This window comes from Bubalus kerabau, chromosome 2 (genome assembly GCF_029407905.1).
Source record: "Bubalus kerabau isolate K-KA32 ecotype Philippines breed swamp buffalo chromosome 2, PCC_UOA_SB_1v2, whole genome shotgun sequence".
In the NCBI taxonomy this organism is placed as follows: Eukaryota; Metazoa; Chordata; class Mammalia; order Artiodactyla; family Bovidae; genus Bubalus; species Bubalus kerabau.
This window is the reverse complement of record NC_073625.1, coordinates 99,399,864-99,416,827: the sequence shown is the minus strand read 5'-3', so window position 1 is coordinate 99,416,827 and position 16,964 is coordinate 99,399,864. Positions and strand designations below refer to the sequence as shown.

Sequence of the window (16,964 nt, the reverse complement as noted above, 5' to 3'; positions counted from 1 at the left end):
GCAGAGGAACAAAGAAGATGGAAACAGAAGTAAATGGGCAATTATAACACAAGTGAAGTGTGTTATGATGAACATAAATCCAGGAAGCTAGCAATGGCAAGAAACTAAGCTGCAGGTTTCCTACAGCCTTCCTTGCAGGATCCATTGACCTGCTGAGGTGTTCAGGTGCCAGTCCCTTCAGCGAAGTTTTGAGAATTCAGTAATCACAGGTATGCTGGGACATGCCCCAGAGAAGAAGGCAAAGCACTATATTTTGTATTCTCTACACAAAGAAGAAAGTGACATATTCCAAACCTGAGAAAATTCACCCCACCCATTTACAGGGTTATATAAAAGGCTTCCAGCTTTGACGGAGGCCCTTGGACTGCACGTCCAGTGAAGTGTGAGCACTTCCACACAGGCTTTCTTCCCTTCAGTCTGCACATCGATCAGTCTTACACCAAGACTGAGTGCTGACCCAGCCTTTGCCAGTTCCCTTCCCATTTTCCAGCCAAGACATATAGACTAATAAACGAGACTGCATGTTCAATCACATTTTATCCTCTGATTCCGTAAAGACTCAAACTAACACAAGTGCTTTAGAGAAAAGTCACCTAAAAAATAAGGATCCACTGCCATCTTTTAAAAGAAACTCTAGAGGAAACAAAAGGGAGGAACTGAATTTATACAGTGAGGAGAGGATGGCCACATGGGGTAAAAAGCAAGGAGAATATGTATAGCCATTCTCACCATTCCACCCTCTCAGTCTCAACTGAGAAGAAATTAGAACCATTATTCGGCGTGAGGAAGTTAATCAGAGCATGACTTTGGTGGTATTGACTACAAGGGCAGATAAAGGCAGAAGAGATATAGGATCTAAACGGCCATGGTTAAAACAGCATTAAGATTGGGGGCTCTCCCAGACAAGAAGACTGACAGATATTTCAACTAGGATGAAGGATCAGTGAAGGACATTAGTTACTACTGAGGGCAGATGGCTACGATCTCAAATCAGATGGAAGTAACTTAGTAATTATTAAGTAATGCAATTTAGTAATTTAAGGGTTGAACTTGAATCTCTTTGAAATAAACCTAGTGTGAAAACTATGGCTTAATATTTTCCTTATTGTAGTGACCATAGAAAGGGCTTAAAATCTATCTCATTAAGAAGAACCATCCTTGCCATATGCAGCCTCTGGGTCTTGAGTTCTAGTGAGATCTCTAGACTGTAGGGGATCTGAATATGACACATTAAAATATGCCACATTGACTTAAATATTATTTGGAGTTGAAGATAGCTGAGACAGCAGATGCCAAAAAAAAACAAACAAACAAACCCAAAACTAACTCTCTGCCCTCCCCCACATTTGCCTAAAACTAAACTTAGACTCTTCAATCACTGGAGATGCCTTCCAACCTAGAGCCAGCACTGAGAAGAATCTACATGACATGCTTTACCAAAATAACCCTTATCTTCCATTGGTTTCCCCCATATATTTACCTTGGAAGCTTAAAACCCTTTTCCTTTGTCTTATCTCTTCTCAACATATTTACTGTCCTTTGTCAAAAATACTACATGAGCCCAATTCTAACCACCTCTGAGTTACTCATCACTGAGTTTCTCCTGCATTATAAGCTCACCACACATGTTAACAAACTGTTTATTTTTCTCTTGTTAATCTGTCTTGTCAGCAGGGCCTCAGCCAAAGAAGCTAGAAGGGCAGAGGAAAAGTTCTTTTCAACTTCAGCTTACTGGACACTTTATCTTAGTCATTATTTATTGACCTGGTAACCGCAACTCATTTGAGATGATAAATCAATTCCCTTAGTAGAGGCAGATATACTAGGAAATTAGTAAAATTTATGTTCCAAGGAGCATTGCCCCTTGCGTTATCCCTCCTAAGGCCCTGAGGCTCATTTTGAAATCAAATTTTATATTTCTTTATATTAGGAAGAATCCCCATCTCCAAATTCCATAAGCTTCAGCTCCACAAAGCCCAGATATGCCCACCAGAGGCTTGTATAGCAGGCTAAGAAATGTGGATATTGTCCCAAATGGAGGATCATGTATGGATGTCAGGCAGGACAGTGATGTGTCCTTATTTGCATTTCAGAAAGATTACTCTGGGAACAATGTGAAAGAGGACCCTATTTGCAGGGAAAATATAAGGAAGCTGACATTGTATTCCAAGCAAGAATAAAGACCTTTTTCTTTTTCTTTTGTTAAAAGGACCTGTGTTCCTTTTGAAAGAGCAAGATCCTCTGGGGCATTTCTAATTTTACTTATAAAAGCTCTGGCCTCCCATTTCAGAAGTATTATTCTTCCTTCAAGAAGCTGAGGAGATTCGGATCTTTTGCAGTGTAACAATCCTTCCTCGCCTTCAGAAAGCAAAATATGGAGTTTTAATATTCAACAATGCTAACTTACTAGCATAAGGGGAACGGCAAGAATTTATTTTAAAACTACCTGTCAGTTTAAAAATCGAAAATAGAACAGGTTTAAATAGAGTATATGCTATATCCCTGGAGGATAAACTTAATGTTACAAAAAATATACTAAGAGTACATATTTTAACATTAAATAAATTTAAAGCTCACCTGGAAGAAGAATGTATCATAAACAAGAAGAGTGAGGGAGTTAGAGGTGGGTTGTTCTACCTGAGAGTAAATTTTAAAGCCACAAAAAACAGGGCTTTTTCCACAGGCATGAGAATAAGCAAAGAGAAGTCTGTTCAAAGTTTGAACTTTGAAAATGGACCAAGTATAAACATTCCACATTAATAGGGTGAGAATGAGCTGGTAGATGGCTAGTCATCTTTTCACAGTTCTGTGGGATGAAGGGGAAACAATCAATTATTCCTCTAGGTGGGCACTGTAGGGAAGGTCGCTCATTCTTCCTGGCGGCTGAGACAACCACACAGTCTATGTACCATCACAACTGTTTATTCTTCCTCACAAAGTGACTATGACAAATCCATACACTGCCTTCGGGTACTGCTGAGAAGGAAGAAAAGTTTTATACAAAGTTTATGAGTATTCCTCTGCCCTCTATAATTTTTTTTGAAATGTACATTGGGGCATGCAGATAAAGCACAAAAACACACTGAAAATGGTAAGATGTTAGAAAGTCACAATAAGTTTTTAGTTTATGCTCTTGATTCAGGCCTGGGTCAGATGGTAAAGACTCCGCCTGCAATGCAGGTGACCCAGGTTCAATCCCTGGGTCAGGAAGATCCCCTGGAGAAGGGCATGGCAACCCACTCCAGTATCCTTGCCTGGAGAATTCCATGGACAGAGGAGCCGGGTAGGGTATAGTCCATAGGGTCACAAAGAGTAGGACATGACTGAGTGACTGACACTTTCATATTGGGGTGAGGGCTTTGGAATGCACTTACACACATTTCAGTTTGAATTCTTAGTGAATTGGACATAGGTGCATGTTCTTCTTCAGACTGAAAATACCCGACTCTATAGGCAGACCCCTTGCTAAAGTTCCCAAGTAAAAAGAGTCAGGTCAGCCCCTCTGCACCTTTCAGCTAAAGGGCATCAACCCCCACAGACCTCAGCAGGCAAGAGATCTACCTCAATTATATAAATTCTCCTGCCAATTTCCCCTAAAACTTACACTCCTTCAGAGCCTAGGAGAAAAATGGGACTCCAGAGAAAGTATGTACAGAGGAGATACAAGCAACTCTGCCTTGTGGAGAGGTATGACAGAAGTCTGGAGAGCCTTTTTTGAAAATACTCTTTACTTCTCCATATCCTAGACTGCACCTCCCAATTTACACATATATCCCACATGAGCATATGAGCTGTTTGAGCACAGAGGCCAAGCTCATAAGTCTTTGTATCACCACGCCCAAGCATAGTGCCTAACACATGACACATACTCAGGTATTTGCTGTATAAAAATTTAGAAACTACTCTGTCAAAAGCAAAATTCTGATCTCTAGATCAGTTTGGACTTTCACATTCTTGCCTTCAGAAAGAAAAAATTCTCTTTTTGTCAAAATCTCACTAGATGCAAAAGCAAAATGGATTAGTTGTTCTATTCAGGCAGCAAAATATGTAGGTATGGAGTAGGAAATCATTTCCACTTAACATCTAGGAATAAAAATAAGGTGTTTGGATTTAATGCTTTAGTATCATGTAATGGTTTGGGCAACGGGTTCCAGAACCTCAGGACAAGGTGCTAATAACTGTTCAACAAACAGCCATCAGAATGGCTGATGTATTGTGTATTGCAATGCAGAGCTGTACTACAGAAATAGAGTGGGATCCTATGGTCCTGCATCCCTATATCCTCTGTTTGTCTTTGCCTCTGGAAAAACTTTAGCCAGAGAGTAAATTTAATCAGAGAAGTGAGAAAATGCAGAAACAAAGGTAAACAGTCAAAGAAGACCAAGTAATAATAATGTAAGCATAATCAAGGACCTTTAGTACCTCCTCAAGGGCTACAGATAATATTCTGAGCCATATTCAGTCTTACAGATACGGAATCCTCCACCAGGTGGTAGAAGTTAACTACATGAAGACCAGACTGTAGCCATGATATAAAGCTGCCACAATTCCAAAAACTCAAGGAAATGGAAACAAACCAATCCTGGAACTGAAGGTTCATTGTACTTAAAACAATTAAAATAATGCCGGTTAGGCCACTGATGACTAATTTCAAGATGCCAGTCAGGGCTGCTGTGCTGTGTCTGCATGTAACCCCTTTCCTCAGCCTATAAAAGCTCCTGCTCATGGGTTGTCAGTGGGGGAGGGGTGGGGGTAGGCCTTTGGGCAGGCATCTGCCTTCCACCCTCCACCCCTCACCCATTGCCAGGATCCAAAATAAAGCAAACCTTCCTTTTCACCAAGCTGGCCTCTTTATTAGCTTTTGAGTGGTGAGCAGCCACTTATGGTTACACTATGAAAGTGTGGCATCTAGCAGATTTTGCTTTTATTAGGCTCTAGGGACCCCCGTTAAGAATGATTTTTTTATGACATTTGTTATTTAATCTCCATCTTGAATTTAATTTTTCCTTGAGGGAAAAGATGCTGTCCCAGACTGTAAAATAAATTGAATCATCTCAATCTAGACCTTAAAGAATAAACCTATTTCTATTTAACCTTCAAAACTCTGACAAATCCAATCAATCCTTCTTGTTCGTACCCAATATATATTAAATTAAGTGTTACTAACATATATGATGCAATAGAACACTATATCAAGAAACTAGAATGACTGTTTCAATATTTGCAGAATTACTTACCTATTTTCCCACCTGACAGTATACACTATAGCTGATCAATCTTTAGCAGACTTTAAAAAAAAAAAAAAAAAAAAAGCTTAGGACCCTCTTCACTACTACAGAACCACATAAGAAATTCAGAAATGTTGCATTTTAATGTCAACTATTGCAGCAAAAGTTGCCAGTGCTTGCTCACATCCCTTTTCACCAGATTGATAGTGCATTCCCCAGTTGCTATGAATATTGGGGCTCAGTGTTCACAGCTGCATTCTTTTCCAGAAAATTACCCTTGCCAATAGACGCCACCCCACCCAGAGATGTATGCGGACAGCCTACAGCCAATGAACCGGGGAGGAAAGGGTATAAAGGGCCTTCTTGCCCCACAGTGGATACATCTTATGGAGACATTTGTGCCCCAGGGAACATACCATGATGCCCATTACTATGTTCTGTTGAATCTCCTTTCAAATATTTAACTATCATTTTCTCACTATTCTAATTGCCCCTCATCCCAGTTCAGAACCATCTCTCACCTGACTATTCAAATTGCCAAATTGGTAGTCCCTCCTCTACAATATCGCCTGAATACTCGAAGATGCAAACAAAATAGTCTTCCACACCCCTCCCGCAGCACATGCATATCTACGTGAAACCCTTCAATAAACACCCCCATCATCTACACAGAGGGAGGAAATGGAACTCAGTTCACCATGCACTTATGTTTCTCCTCCAAGAAAATGAAACCAGGGAACAAAGTCTTGAAATACATAGAATGTAATTGGATGACATTTATCTAACCTGAAAGCCAAAGTTAGCTGAAACAGTTAATTAATCTTAATTAATAATTAGATTAATAATCTTGGAGTTAGAAGACTTCCTTCCATTTAGTAGAGAACTAAAAAAAATGAAGTAAATCCAGGGAAATGGGTTACAAAACTATTCACTTCTAAGTTAGGGAGTTTGTTACAGCAAGTTAGGACTGATGTGTCCTATGGTGTTTTGGGCAAGAATCTCTTATATCTCTGGCCCAGAAATCGGTACACTGGATGGGAAATTTCACAGGTTCAGGTAGGGATGATTAGTTGCCAAGTGGGTAAGTAATGAAGAGAGTCAAACCTACAGTAGTATAATTATGTTAAAGAAAAATATGTGCTTCTTTGATATTTAAGTATCTAATGTTTGAAAGTTTAGCCTGTTAGAGAAACAGACTTGAGATTCTCAGTAACCGATTTAGACTTTCGGTTTACATTGACACCTACCTTTACAAACAGTATTGGAATATTTAATAGAACTTATTTCCCTCCTCTCCCATTTTTTACTTTTAGATTCAGGAGATCTTATAGCATCTGCAATAGTTTGTCAGATAATATCAAAACAATGTAATAAGCTTATGTTTCTTACAGTTTAATACCTCTATAGGAATTTAAGTTGTAAATCCCCTGTAACAAATTTACTGTACTTACAAATTGAATAAGATTTGAATATCAAAAGAGTAAGGCTTCTCATTTTGAACTTCAATGCATTAATAACTCAAATATATTTAACAACTAACGTAGCCCCTGAAATAATATTTTCTGTGTTAGGTCACAGGATTTTGGATTCTAATGATCCAAAATCATTAGGATCTCAGTGACATACAAACCCAAGTTCAGATCCTTGTAAAATCATAAAACACAGCAAAATTGAGCTGAATTCCTATATGACAAAAATGTTCACTCCTTGAGATGGTTTCTGAGTTTTCTAGTTCACTATTGCCATTCCCCATACCACATATACATGTCACTCATCGACTCAGTTACCTTTACCCTCCTGGTTTTTATAAAGGCACTAGCTGTTTCAACACATGTATCCAGAGAAGTGGTTCTGAACCAGGGGCCTACTGTCACCCAGGGGCCAGCAGGCAGTGTCTAGAGATATTTTTGGCTGTTACAGTTATGCATGGGTGCTACTGGCATCCAGTAGGTAGAGGTCAAGGATGCTGTTAAAATCTTACAATGCACAGACTAGCTCCCAACGACAAAGAGCTGTCCAGCCTAAAATGTCAACCATGCTAAGGTCAAGAAATCCAGACCTAAAAGGATACTTCTAAAACTCCCCAACATGGCACAGAGGCTTTACAATGATCTATCATCTTTGTGTGTCCTTGGAACCAATCCATTGACATTAAATAGATCACAAGTTTATCTTTATTGTTTAGAGTCCTTTTTGGTATTTAATTTCTTAAAATTTGAAGAGTTTCTCATTTAAGTTTATTCTTTATTTCCTTCAAAAAATCATCCCTTACATTGAAATTATTTTGCTTCCTTCTAGCCATCCTACATGGAGAAGGCAATGGCACCCCACTCCAGTACTCTTGCCTGGAAAATCCCATGGACGGAGGAGCCTGGTAGGCTGCAGTCCATGGGGTCGCTAAGAGTCGGACACGACTGAGCGACTTCACTTTGACTTTTTACTTTCATGCATTGGAGGAGGAAATGGCAACCCACTCCATTGTTCTTGCCTGGAGAATCCCATGGACAGAGGAGTCCATGGGGTCACACAGAGTTGGACACGACTGAAGCGACTTAGCAGCAGCAGCAGCAGCAACCATCCTACAAGTATTTCACATTTACATCCTCAATCCATATGGAATTTATATGCTGGAATTCAGAGATGTAATTTTGTTTCCATATAGATAACCCATAGCTTCAACAGCATTTATTGAATAGTTTATCTTTCTCCACTAGTTGGTAAAACCTATCGTATACTGAATTTTCATATAAACTCACCTGTTTCCAGGCTATTTTCTATTTATTCCTGAGATGCCATTATTTTAAATTATATATTTTATTAGGGAACTTACTATCTGATTTCTTCCTCACACTTCTTTTACTCTTACATGAGTTTCAGTATCAGCTCTCATGAAACTAAGTTGCAACTACACTGAGCTTATGGAATAGGTTAAAGATAACTGATTTTTCTTATTGATGAATATTATATCCCTATTTGGATTTTATAAGCCTTTAACAATTACTCTGTAATTATCATGACAGACTTATTCCCGGGTGCTATATACAGTTTGTTTCTGCGGTTTTTGGTTTAAGTAAATTTTCTGATCTCTAGCACAGTTTTTAATAGTGGATATCTTCACTTTGGTTTTGACCTAATGCTTCACATTTAAATGTTACTTTTTTCCTTCTAGACTTTTGGCCAATACTTTCTATCAGGTTAAGAAGTTTTATTCAGTTAATGGCTTTCTAAGTTTTTAACATCCCGAATGACTGGTACTAAGCCATTTATAAAACAAAGCAACTTTGTTCTTTAAGTCTGTTGAATCTTCTTGGAGGACTTCTTATATTCGGAGATGCAGATGGAAAGCTTTCCTCCATCTTTGAACCCGCCTCCTTTTCACCCCTAGCTTTGCTCATCTCTCAGGGAAATCCATTTAGCTTAAATCACCTTTGACTGGAATGCTCTTCAGTTTTCAGAGATTAACCCATTCACAGCAATATCTTAAGGGCCTTAAAAATTACCTTCTATCATTTCACAGACAGTTTGCAAGAAATAAAAGTCAAAGTTAGAAGCCTAGCTCTTAATTGTGGTCAACACATACAATGAAGGATAAGTCTCTAAGATTCTTGAAAGTACTCACATGCTGCAACATCCTACTCTTTTCAAGCTCTTATTTAACTCCGCAATCAGTGAGCAGGTCCTGCCAAAATACTAACACAAATGTACCCCAAAACTTCTGGGTGGCTGAGAAAGCTGGAGAAGGATTTAAGTGTGTATTCTCACACATGTGAAGGGAACTACTTCCATCAGGCAAAAGGCCTCTTGAAGTGTTAAACTATTGTGGGTAAACAAAAATTCAGCAAAAATAATCTCTAGGCCTTATAAAAATGAAATAGTATTTCAGAGTATTCTTTCCTATCTTTTTTTCCCTGTGGGAAAATATGTTCAGCCTTGAACAGTGGTTTTTTTCTTTGTTTCATTTTTTTCTGTGACAGTTACTAGGGGACAGTTTATATTTTAATCTCTTTTTTTTATTCTTCACATAATTAAGGGGGAAATAATTCTTCATATTGGTTTCAAGCCAAAGTGTATCAGCATTGTACTTGGGAAGGAAATGGTTAGGTTCTGGGAGAGATTCTCCCCCCCGATCCCCAGCAAATGTCCCCAGTCAAAATACATATGTTGTTGGAGAATGTGTCAGCCAGAAAACAATGTTTGACTGTTTCATTCTGAGTGTTATATATAATTTTCTGAAAATGTCAGAATATCTTATGTAAGCAGTCTGCCTTCAAGTGACCATCTCCTTGATTATAATCAATTTACCTGTAAAGTCTGACACTGTTTTGAGAGTCATCTTAAAAAGCCACAGGTTACTTGCTAATCAAGGACCTCAAGGCATATGTGCTGTGTTTAGTCACTCAAGCATATGACTGAGCTTTAACTTTTTTCTTTCAATCCTAAAAGACTATGCATCTATCTTGTTCTCTGAAAGTTACAAAGACATATAATATCCCTTACCCACACATGTGGTGATTGCTGTTGGTATATATCAGGGAGAAACATGGTTCTAAGGAGGAAAAGAAAAACAACAATTTGGCAGTGGGGTGGAATCAAATCCAAAGTTCCCACTCGTTTTTATTAAAAGCAGCCGTTAATGACCTGCAATAGGCAAACAATGCTATTTATTTTTAAAGTGGTGTCCCCCTTTGAGCTATTTTTTATATAAATCAGTTACTTTATGTATTTACTTTCTTCGGTAAGTAGGTAAAGGTATTTGCCTTTCTGATTTTTCACTCTGATCCTCTATAAATCTCAGAAACAAGTTAGGTCTAGGCTGATATAAAAATGAGAAGTGCTCTTCTGCCCATTTTTCTAACAAAAAGATACTACAAATAAATTTCAAACTTCAGCTCTGTCAAAAAATGGGCCTCTGTATTTTCTAGTAACAGATAAAAGTACAGAGATCAAAAATCACATAAACACAAACATAGTTTCAACCTCTTGCCAAAAGTTTTCATCTCCCAGGAAACCCCCAGCATCTACCACTTACCTGATTTTTTATATAGCTGGTAGGAAAACTGCTTGATACACAAGCTTTTTTTGAGACCTGTAAAGCAGTCAGTTATGCCCCCTTCCTTGTATTGTTATTTTCCAGGTCAACAGCTGCACAGTACAGTGGTAACATTCTGTCTTTAGCCACACTTAGAGCTACAGGGGAGGGGATTCCTCTCAAGATTATCTCCTTTGTTATTTTAACAAGGTACCCCAAAACACACAACATGTAATGGCCTTGAAAGATTAAGCAGCAGGATGTGAGTTTAGAATTTTTGTTTCTGAGGTACAACAAACCCTTTCCTATGCCTCCTTTCTGCTTATCCTCTGCCTTTCTTCTTCCCCTCCCAACCAACAACTTTTCCCATCCCTGGAGTAACAGCAGAGAATTATAATACTTCAAATCTTGCAATATACTGTTAAATCAAATATTGCAATCCCGAAAGATTAAGAAAAATAAGGAAAATTCTCTTTGGAAAACTCCTGAAGTAAAGGGGAACCTATGATATCGACTATCTTTACAACTGTGAAAACTTTCAATTTTGAAAAGAAAAATTAAAAAGATACCAGTGGGCTATGGTAGCCTTCAATACTGCACGCCTTCCTCTCTCTTTAATCTCTTTATCTGCTACCAGCTGACTCAGACGCCGACTCAGAGGCCCTTGATGACCGTTTCAAGTCTCCTAGAGCCTCCTAAGGACCATCAAGAAAGCACAACAGAAACGCCCGCAGCCCCTCACTCTTTAAAATGAAGCGGTAGGAGGCGTGGCCCAATGTGACTAGGAGAACGCCACGCCTATGGGGCGGGGCTGCTTCAGCCTCCGCCTCTCCAGAGGCGGGGGAAGGGGCGGGGGAAGGGGCAGGAGCCAGACGTGACGCCCTCAAGGAAGCCCGCCCTGGTTGGGGGGAATTTAGAACGTTGGAGCGGGGGAAGGGGGCGGAGTCTAATTTTCCTGTTGTTGGTGTGCCCGGGTCGCCTGGGTAACCGGCCGCGCTGGTCCTGGCTGCGCCAGCGCAGGCCGCAGAGGTCTCTGGGTCGCAGCTCGCGCTGGGCTCTTTCGCTCTGTTCCGTGATGGCAGCCGCCGCCGCCGTGGTCACCCCGTCGGGTTTGGAGGATGAGGTGTCTCGGTCCCGCGGCGAAGGAGCGGGGGAGATGGTCGTGGAGCGGGGGCCCGGCGCGGCCTACCACATGTTTGTGGTGATGGAGGACCTGGTGGAGAAGCTGAAGTTGCTCCGCTATGAGGAGGATCTCCTCCGGAAGAACAACCTGAAACCCCCGTCCAGGTGGGTGCCCTCGTCCCCCGAGCGCCTGGATGCGGCTGGGCCCTGGGGAGAAGCCTTCCTCTGGCCTTTGGGGAGCGCGGGTTACCAAGCACTTGCCTCTGTCTTCCCACGCAGGAAAGAGCACTTCACCCCAAACTTGGCGACGGAGGTCCGGACTGCTCACGGAGTTTAGACTTGGTATTTTTGTAAGGAGAGTAAAGTTTTGGAACTTCAGAAAGGACTGGAAGGCAGCTTGCCTAGAGCACTCACGCAGCTTCATAAAACGCAAACTTTTTTTTTTCTGATTGTAAATATAATAAAACAACCTCTTATAAAACTCAGAAAACTTACAATGTGTAAAAAAAGTACTGCAATCACTCATGATCTCATCCTCAAAGATGAATACCATAATCAATTTAGATCTATTTCTAGTTGTTGTTTTCCTTTTCGAGAATTTGTCCCTACAACTTGTAACTTTCGTACCGGACACCTACCTGTGCATTTTATAAGTGGTTAGTAAACTTGTTCACTAATTGCCGTCTTTTAAAAGACTTCTGTCTTTGCAGTAATAGTACTTTTGGAAACTGAGAAGTGAACAAGACAAATGAAGTGACAATGGAATTGTCTCTTTTCATAGAACCTGAAGTTCTGCTCTGTTCTGTTGGGGGAAAAGTCCATCATATTCTGAAGCCGCGGCTGGTATTGGTTGCTGAGGATGATGGACAGCCCGCACTTTCTCTTTAAATTGGTGTAGCCTAGGGATAGGCCTCATAAACTTTGTAGTTTCCTTCACATTAATACTTATTTTTTTTGTATTAAATTTTTGTGTTTGTTTAATTGTGTAAGAGGCAGTTTAGTTTAAGAATCTGTAATGCTTTCTCTAAATGGCTATACCTAGGCTCAAATTATTTTCAAATTATTTACCTTGACAGTTTAAATTTAATTCCTTACTCTCTTCCAGTAACTTCCATTAGAAGATAATGTTGGCTTCATGTAAACTGCCCATATTGCTAAGCCAGTCCATAACAGAAAAGTTAGAGGAAGAAATAATGTTGCTTGATCCATGATATAAATTGTAAGATTGGAAGTTATTACTTAAATGAATAGCGTAATATAAACAATCAACATTTTCTGTTAATAAAAATGTGGTTTTTTTCTCCAAGTATATTTTTCAAACAAAAATAAATTGGTTTTAAGATTCTGTTGATAACAATCTCTTATTTCCTCAGAAGTTCAGGAGGGTACTTTGAGTCATGGATTTGCATGGAGATATCCTAGTCTAAAGGTTCTCAAAGTATGGTCAACAGATTAGCAACATCAACATCACCTGGGAACTTATTAGAAGTGTAATCCTACAGGCCCTTTCCTGAGTCCAGTATATCAGAAATCCTAGGGGGTGAGGCGTAGAAGTCTGCTTTTTGCAACAAGCCTTCCAGGTGATTCTGATACCCACTTAAGTTTGAGAACCAAAGATCTGTCTAGTCAAGGCTATGGTTTTTCCAGTAGTCATATATGGATGTGAGAGTTGAACTATAAAGAAAGCTGAATGCAGAAGAATTGATGCTTTTGAACTGTGGTGTTGGAGAAGACTCTTGCGAGTCCCTTGGACTGCAAGGAGATCCAACCAGTCCATCCTAAAGGAAATCAGTCCTGGGTGTTCATTGGAAGGACTGATGTTGAAGCTCCAATACTTTGGCTACCTGATGTGAAGAACTGACTCATTTGAAAAGACCCTGATGCTGGGAAAGATTGAGGGTGGGAGGAGAAGGGGCTGATAGATGACCAACTCAATGGACATGAGTTTAAGTAAACTCCAGGAGCTGGTGATGGACTGGGAAGCCTGGGTGTGCTGCAGTCCATCGGGTCGCAAAGACTCGGACATGACTGAGCTATTGAACTGAACTGAACTGAACTGTCCTGGGTCTACAGTATCTATCAGTATCCATTCCTCTGTCCTGGAGTTGTTATCAGCTAATAAGGAAAAAGAAAATGAATTATTAGTACTGGGTGAACATATACCTACTTGGAAGGACTTCATGGCCTTTTTTTCCCTCCCAGCTGTTATTTTCCAGAACATTTAAACTTATCCTGCAAGAAAAAAAATTGGGAAGGAAAAAAAACTGGAAAAAAAATCAAGAAGGAGTAGATTGCTTATGAAAAATAGTTATAGTATCTATAAATCTAATTATAAACAATAGTAATAGCTTCACATAAAAGCAAAATAAGGTCTTTGATCAAAGTAACAAATGCTGTGGCTTGCAGGTTTTATTCCTTATATGTTTAGATGTGAATCATGTTGGTACTCATAGGGCTATTTTTAGGAGACTAGGGGCTTTAACCTAAAGTCCACAAATGTTTGTTAGACTGGGATATACACAGGGAGTGGTTCTTAATCCTGGCTGAACCTTAGAACTATCTAGGAAGCTTTTGAAACATATCTACTCCAGACTTCACTCCCAAAAGTTTTTATTTAATTCGTGAGGTAAGAAGCAAATGTTTAGTCAGATAGCAGCAGTTTAACAAGCTCTTCAAGTGATTCAGTTGATTGAGAACCGTATATAGTATACAGCCAACTTGAGAACAACTGTCTAAAATGGTGAGTAGGTTAGAAACAGTAAGTAAAGATTAACAGTTACACTGTATTAAAAAAAAAAGTTAAAATGCTTAGTAAATAATCATTACGATCTTTATTTTAAACTCCAAGAGTCTCTTAAATTTCAAAATACCATTTCAGGAGATATTCTCTTATTAATTATCCTGACACATACATGATTTTGTTCAAAGTTCTACATTCATCAGTGCATTTTTTGGGTTAAAGTCTTTGAACTAATATTTTGTGTCCAGTAGAAATTGCCCTTATCCTGTTGATTAAAATCTTTAATATAAGAGTGTGGTGGGTTACTAGAAACCTCAGAATGAATTGTCAGTGTCTTTTGATGTTAAAGTCATTGGGACAAAAAATCCTTTGGCAATTTCGGATTTTGTTCATTTAACTACTATGGACTTGTTTGCACTATTTCATATTCTGTTCTCCTTTGTTTTGGAACAGACACTATTTTGCACTGCCTACCAATCCCGGGGAACAGTTCTACATGTTTTGCACCCTTGCTGCTTGGTTGATTAACAAAGCAGGACGCCCCTTTGAGCAGCCTCAAGAATATGATGATCCTAATGCAATAATATCTAACATACTATCTGAGCTTCGATCATTTGTAAGTATAAACAACTCCCTTCTTTCTGCGTGTTTGCAAGTTAGGACATTTTTAATATTGATAATTCAGCAACATAAATGCTAGCCTTTTAGAAGAATTCTCTGTGAATAACTGTCTATGTGTGTGTGTTCAGTGTGTGTTCACTATTAATGTTGATATGTCTCAGAGATGAATTTATGTATACTTAGTTCACCTTCTAAAAAATGATTAAAAACTAGAAAGCTGAAACACTGTATTTTGAAAAAGAACTTTGATTTAATAGACCATGATAGCAGTGGTACTTTTCATTTCTGACTTTTCCTGGGGACAAGCAGTAAGAATTTTTGGCACACACATTATTAATTTTTGACAAGTGAATCACTTCATCCTTCACATAGTTGTTTAACAGTATGATACCAACCTAGTGGTTTTACTGATTTTTCACCCTAATAACATCAGTGATTTGTTCTGCTGTCATGAGGTTATTGCCTTTTAATTTGATACTATTGCCTTTTAATTTGATACTTTGACAATAAAACATCTTCATTTTCCTTTTGTATATATGTACCAATGGATTTTTAAAAGAAGACTAAAGAGATGGATTTCTGAGAAGCAATGTAATTACAGTTACTTTAAATCATTTGAAGAATCAAGAAGTGATACATTTATTCAACAGTACTTTGCTTAAAATATTTTGACATTGCAATATAAATAACAAATAATACCCAGTTTATCTTTTGTATTTCAGGGAAGAACTGCAGATTTTCCTCCTTCAAAATTAAAGTCAGGTTATGGAGAGCATGTATGCTATGTTCTTGACTGTTTAGCTGAAGAAGCATTAAAATATATTGGTTTCACTTGGAAAAGGTAAAAATTACCCAACCTGGAAATAGTAATTTTATGTGCATAGCTTTTTCTTCTAACTGTTCAAAGCTATTTAACTGAACTGATAGGAAGTATTTCCTCTTGACCGTTAAACTGAAAATGCCACAGGTAATTAAAAAAGTCAGTACAGACAAAATTGAAATATCTAGTATCTTCAAAACTAGATCTTCTACTGTTCCCCTTCCCAATTCAAATATATAGTTATTAAAGATTTAACTATAACTATATCCTAGTCAATTGAGTATATTTTTTTGAAATTTCTTTGAATATATTTATGATACAAACAAAGATAGTATATACATGGGAAGTAACTGATAGCCTACAGATTTAAGGAAAAAATGGAAATTAATAGAGTATTTCAAGTGGGATTTTTTTCCTTTGTTTATAGTGACAAGGCAAGAATAATACTGAAGAAACACTCTGTTAGATATTGTTCATTACTTCTTTCTCTGACCTATGATTTGTTTATATTTCTGTTGCCATGTCTTTCCCATGGTATTAAAGTCATTTGTGTACAAGTCTTTCTTTCTAGAAATTATGAAATCTGTATGGCAGTTAGCATAGCATTTGGTATATCATAGATACCCAATAAATGTTGACCACATGGATGAGGAAATAAAATATTTAGAAACTGTCAATTTGTATAGGTTATAATTAGAAAATATATAAATTTTGTCTTTTGGAGATTGAGATTATTGATAGGTTAAAAATTGTGGAAGGCATTATTTAGGTAAAAACATGAGCAAACTGATTTTGAATTAGAACTAATTTCTTGGAAAGATATGTATATTATTTCTATATTTTAATGTATTAGAGAAGGAAATGGCAACCCACTCCAGTATTCTTGCCTAGGAAATCCCTTGGACAGAGGAGCCTGGCAGGCTACAGTTCATGAGACTGCAAAAGAGTTGGGCACAATTTAGTAACTAAACAACAACAACAGATTTTAATGTATATTCAATTACATTCTCTCAGGAAAACAATCTACTCTTTATTAATGAATACTTTTAAAAACTTACTTGACTTAGGTTATCATCAAGTTGAACCATATGAAATTACAGATAGTCATCTATTTTTTAATTAAAAAAGAGTGGCAATTGCATATGCTCCAACTGAAACATTACGACTTAGTGCAATATGGAGAATGAGTATATATGATCCACATTACTTCCTTATTAGAGTCTATGAAAAGTTATGAGCTATCCTACATTTGTAATTTTTAGAAATTTTTAAATTTATTGCCCAGTAGATTCTAAATTCAGGAACTATTAGTATTTCAGCTACTATTTAATTTGGTACTTCCTTTGTTTCTTAGTATATCTTATTCTTGGCCACATATTGTAATTTGGATAATTTATAGGGACC

General features: G+C 38.1%; 2 protein-coding genes across 20 annotated transcripts in view; one reads left to right on the top strand and one right to left on the bottom strand.

Annotated features, from left to right (window-relative positions):
- Positions 1-11,007, bottom strand: part of HHLA2 (HHLA2 member of B7 family) — a 160,638-nt gene extending 149,631 nt beyond the window's left edge. For 4 of the 19 annotated variants that reach the window (XR_008710335.1, XM_055568078.1, XM_055568081.1 and 1 more), the window contains exon 1: positions 10,827-11,003. The gene's annotated coding sequence lies outside the window, so the exon portion shown is untranslated. Of the gene's footprint in view, positions 1-10,257; positions 10,416-10,826 lie in introns of all 19 variants that reach the window. The other 15 variants (XM_055568091.1, XM_055568092.1, XM_055568088.1 and 12 more) reach the window with 9 other exon arrangements.
- A 159-nt stretch (positions 11,008-11,166) lies between these two features.
- The window catches only part of IFT57 (intraflagellar transport 57), a 72,850-nt gene continuing 67,052 nt past the window's right edge, over positions 11,167-16,964 (top strand). The window contains exons 1-3 of the mRNA XM_055568073.1: positions 11,167-11,544; positions 14,573-14,735; positions 15,463-15,581. Coding sequence (XP_055424048.1) covers positions 11,333-11,544; positions 14,573-14,735; positions 15,463-15,581 — 494 coding nt within the window. The 5' untranslated portion in view covers positions 11,167-11,332. The remainder of the gene's footprint in view (positions 11,545-14,572; positions 14,736-15,462; positions 15,582-16,964) is intronic.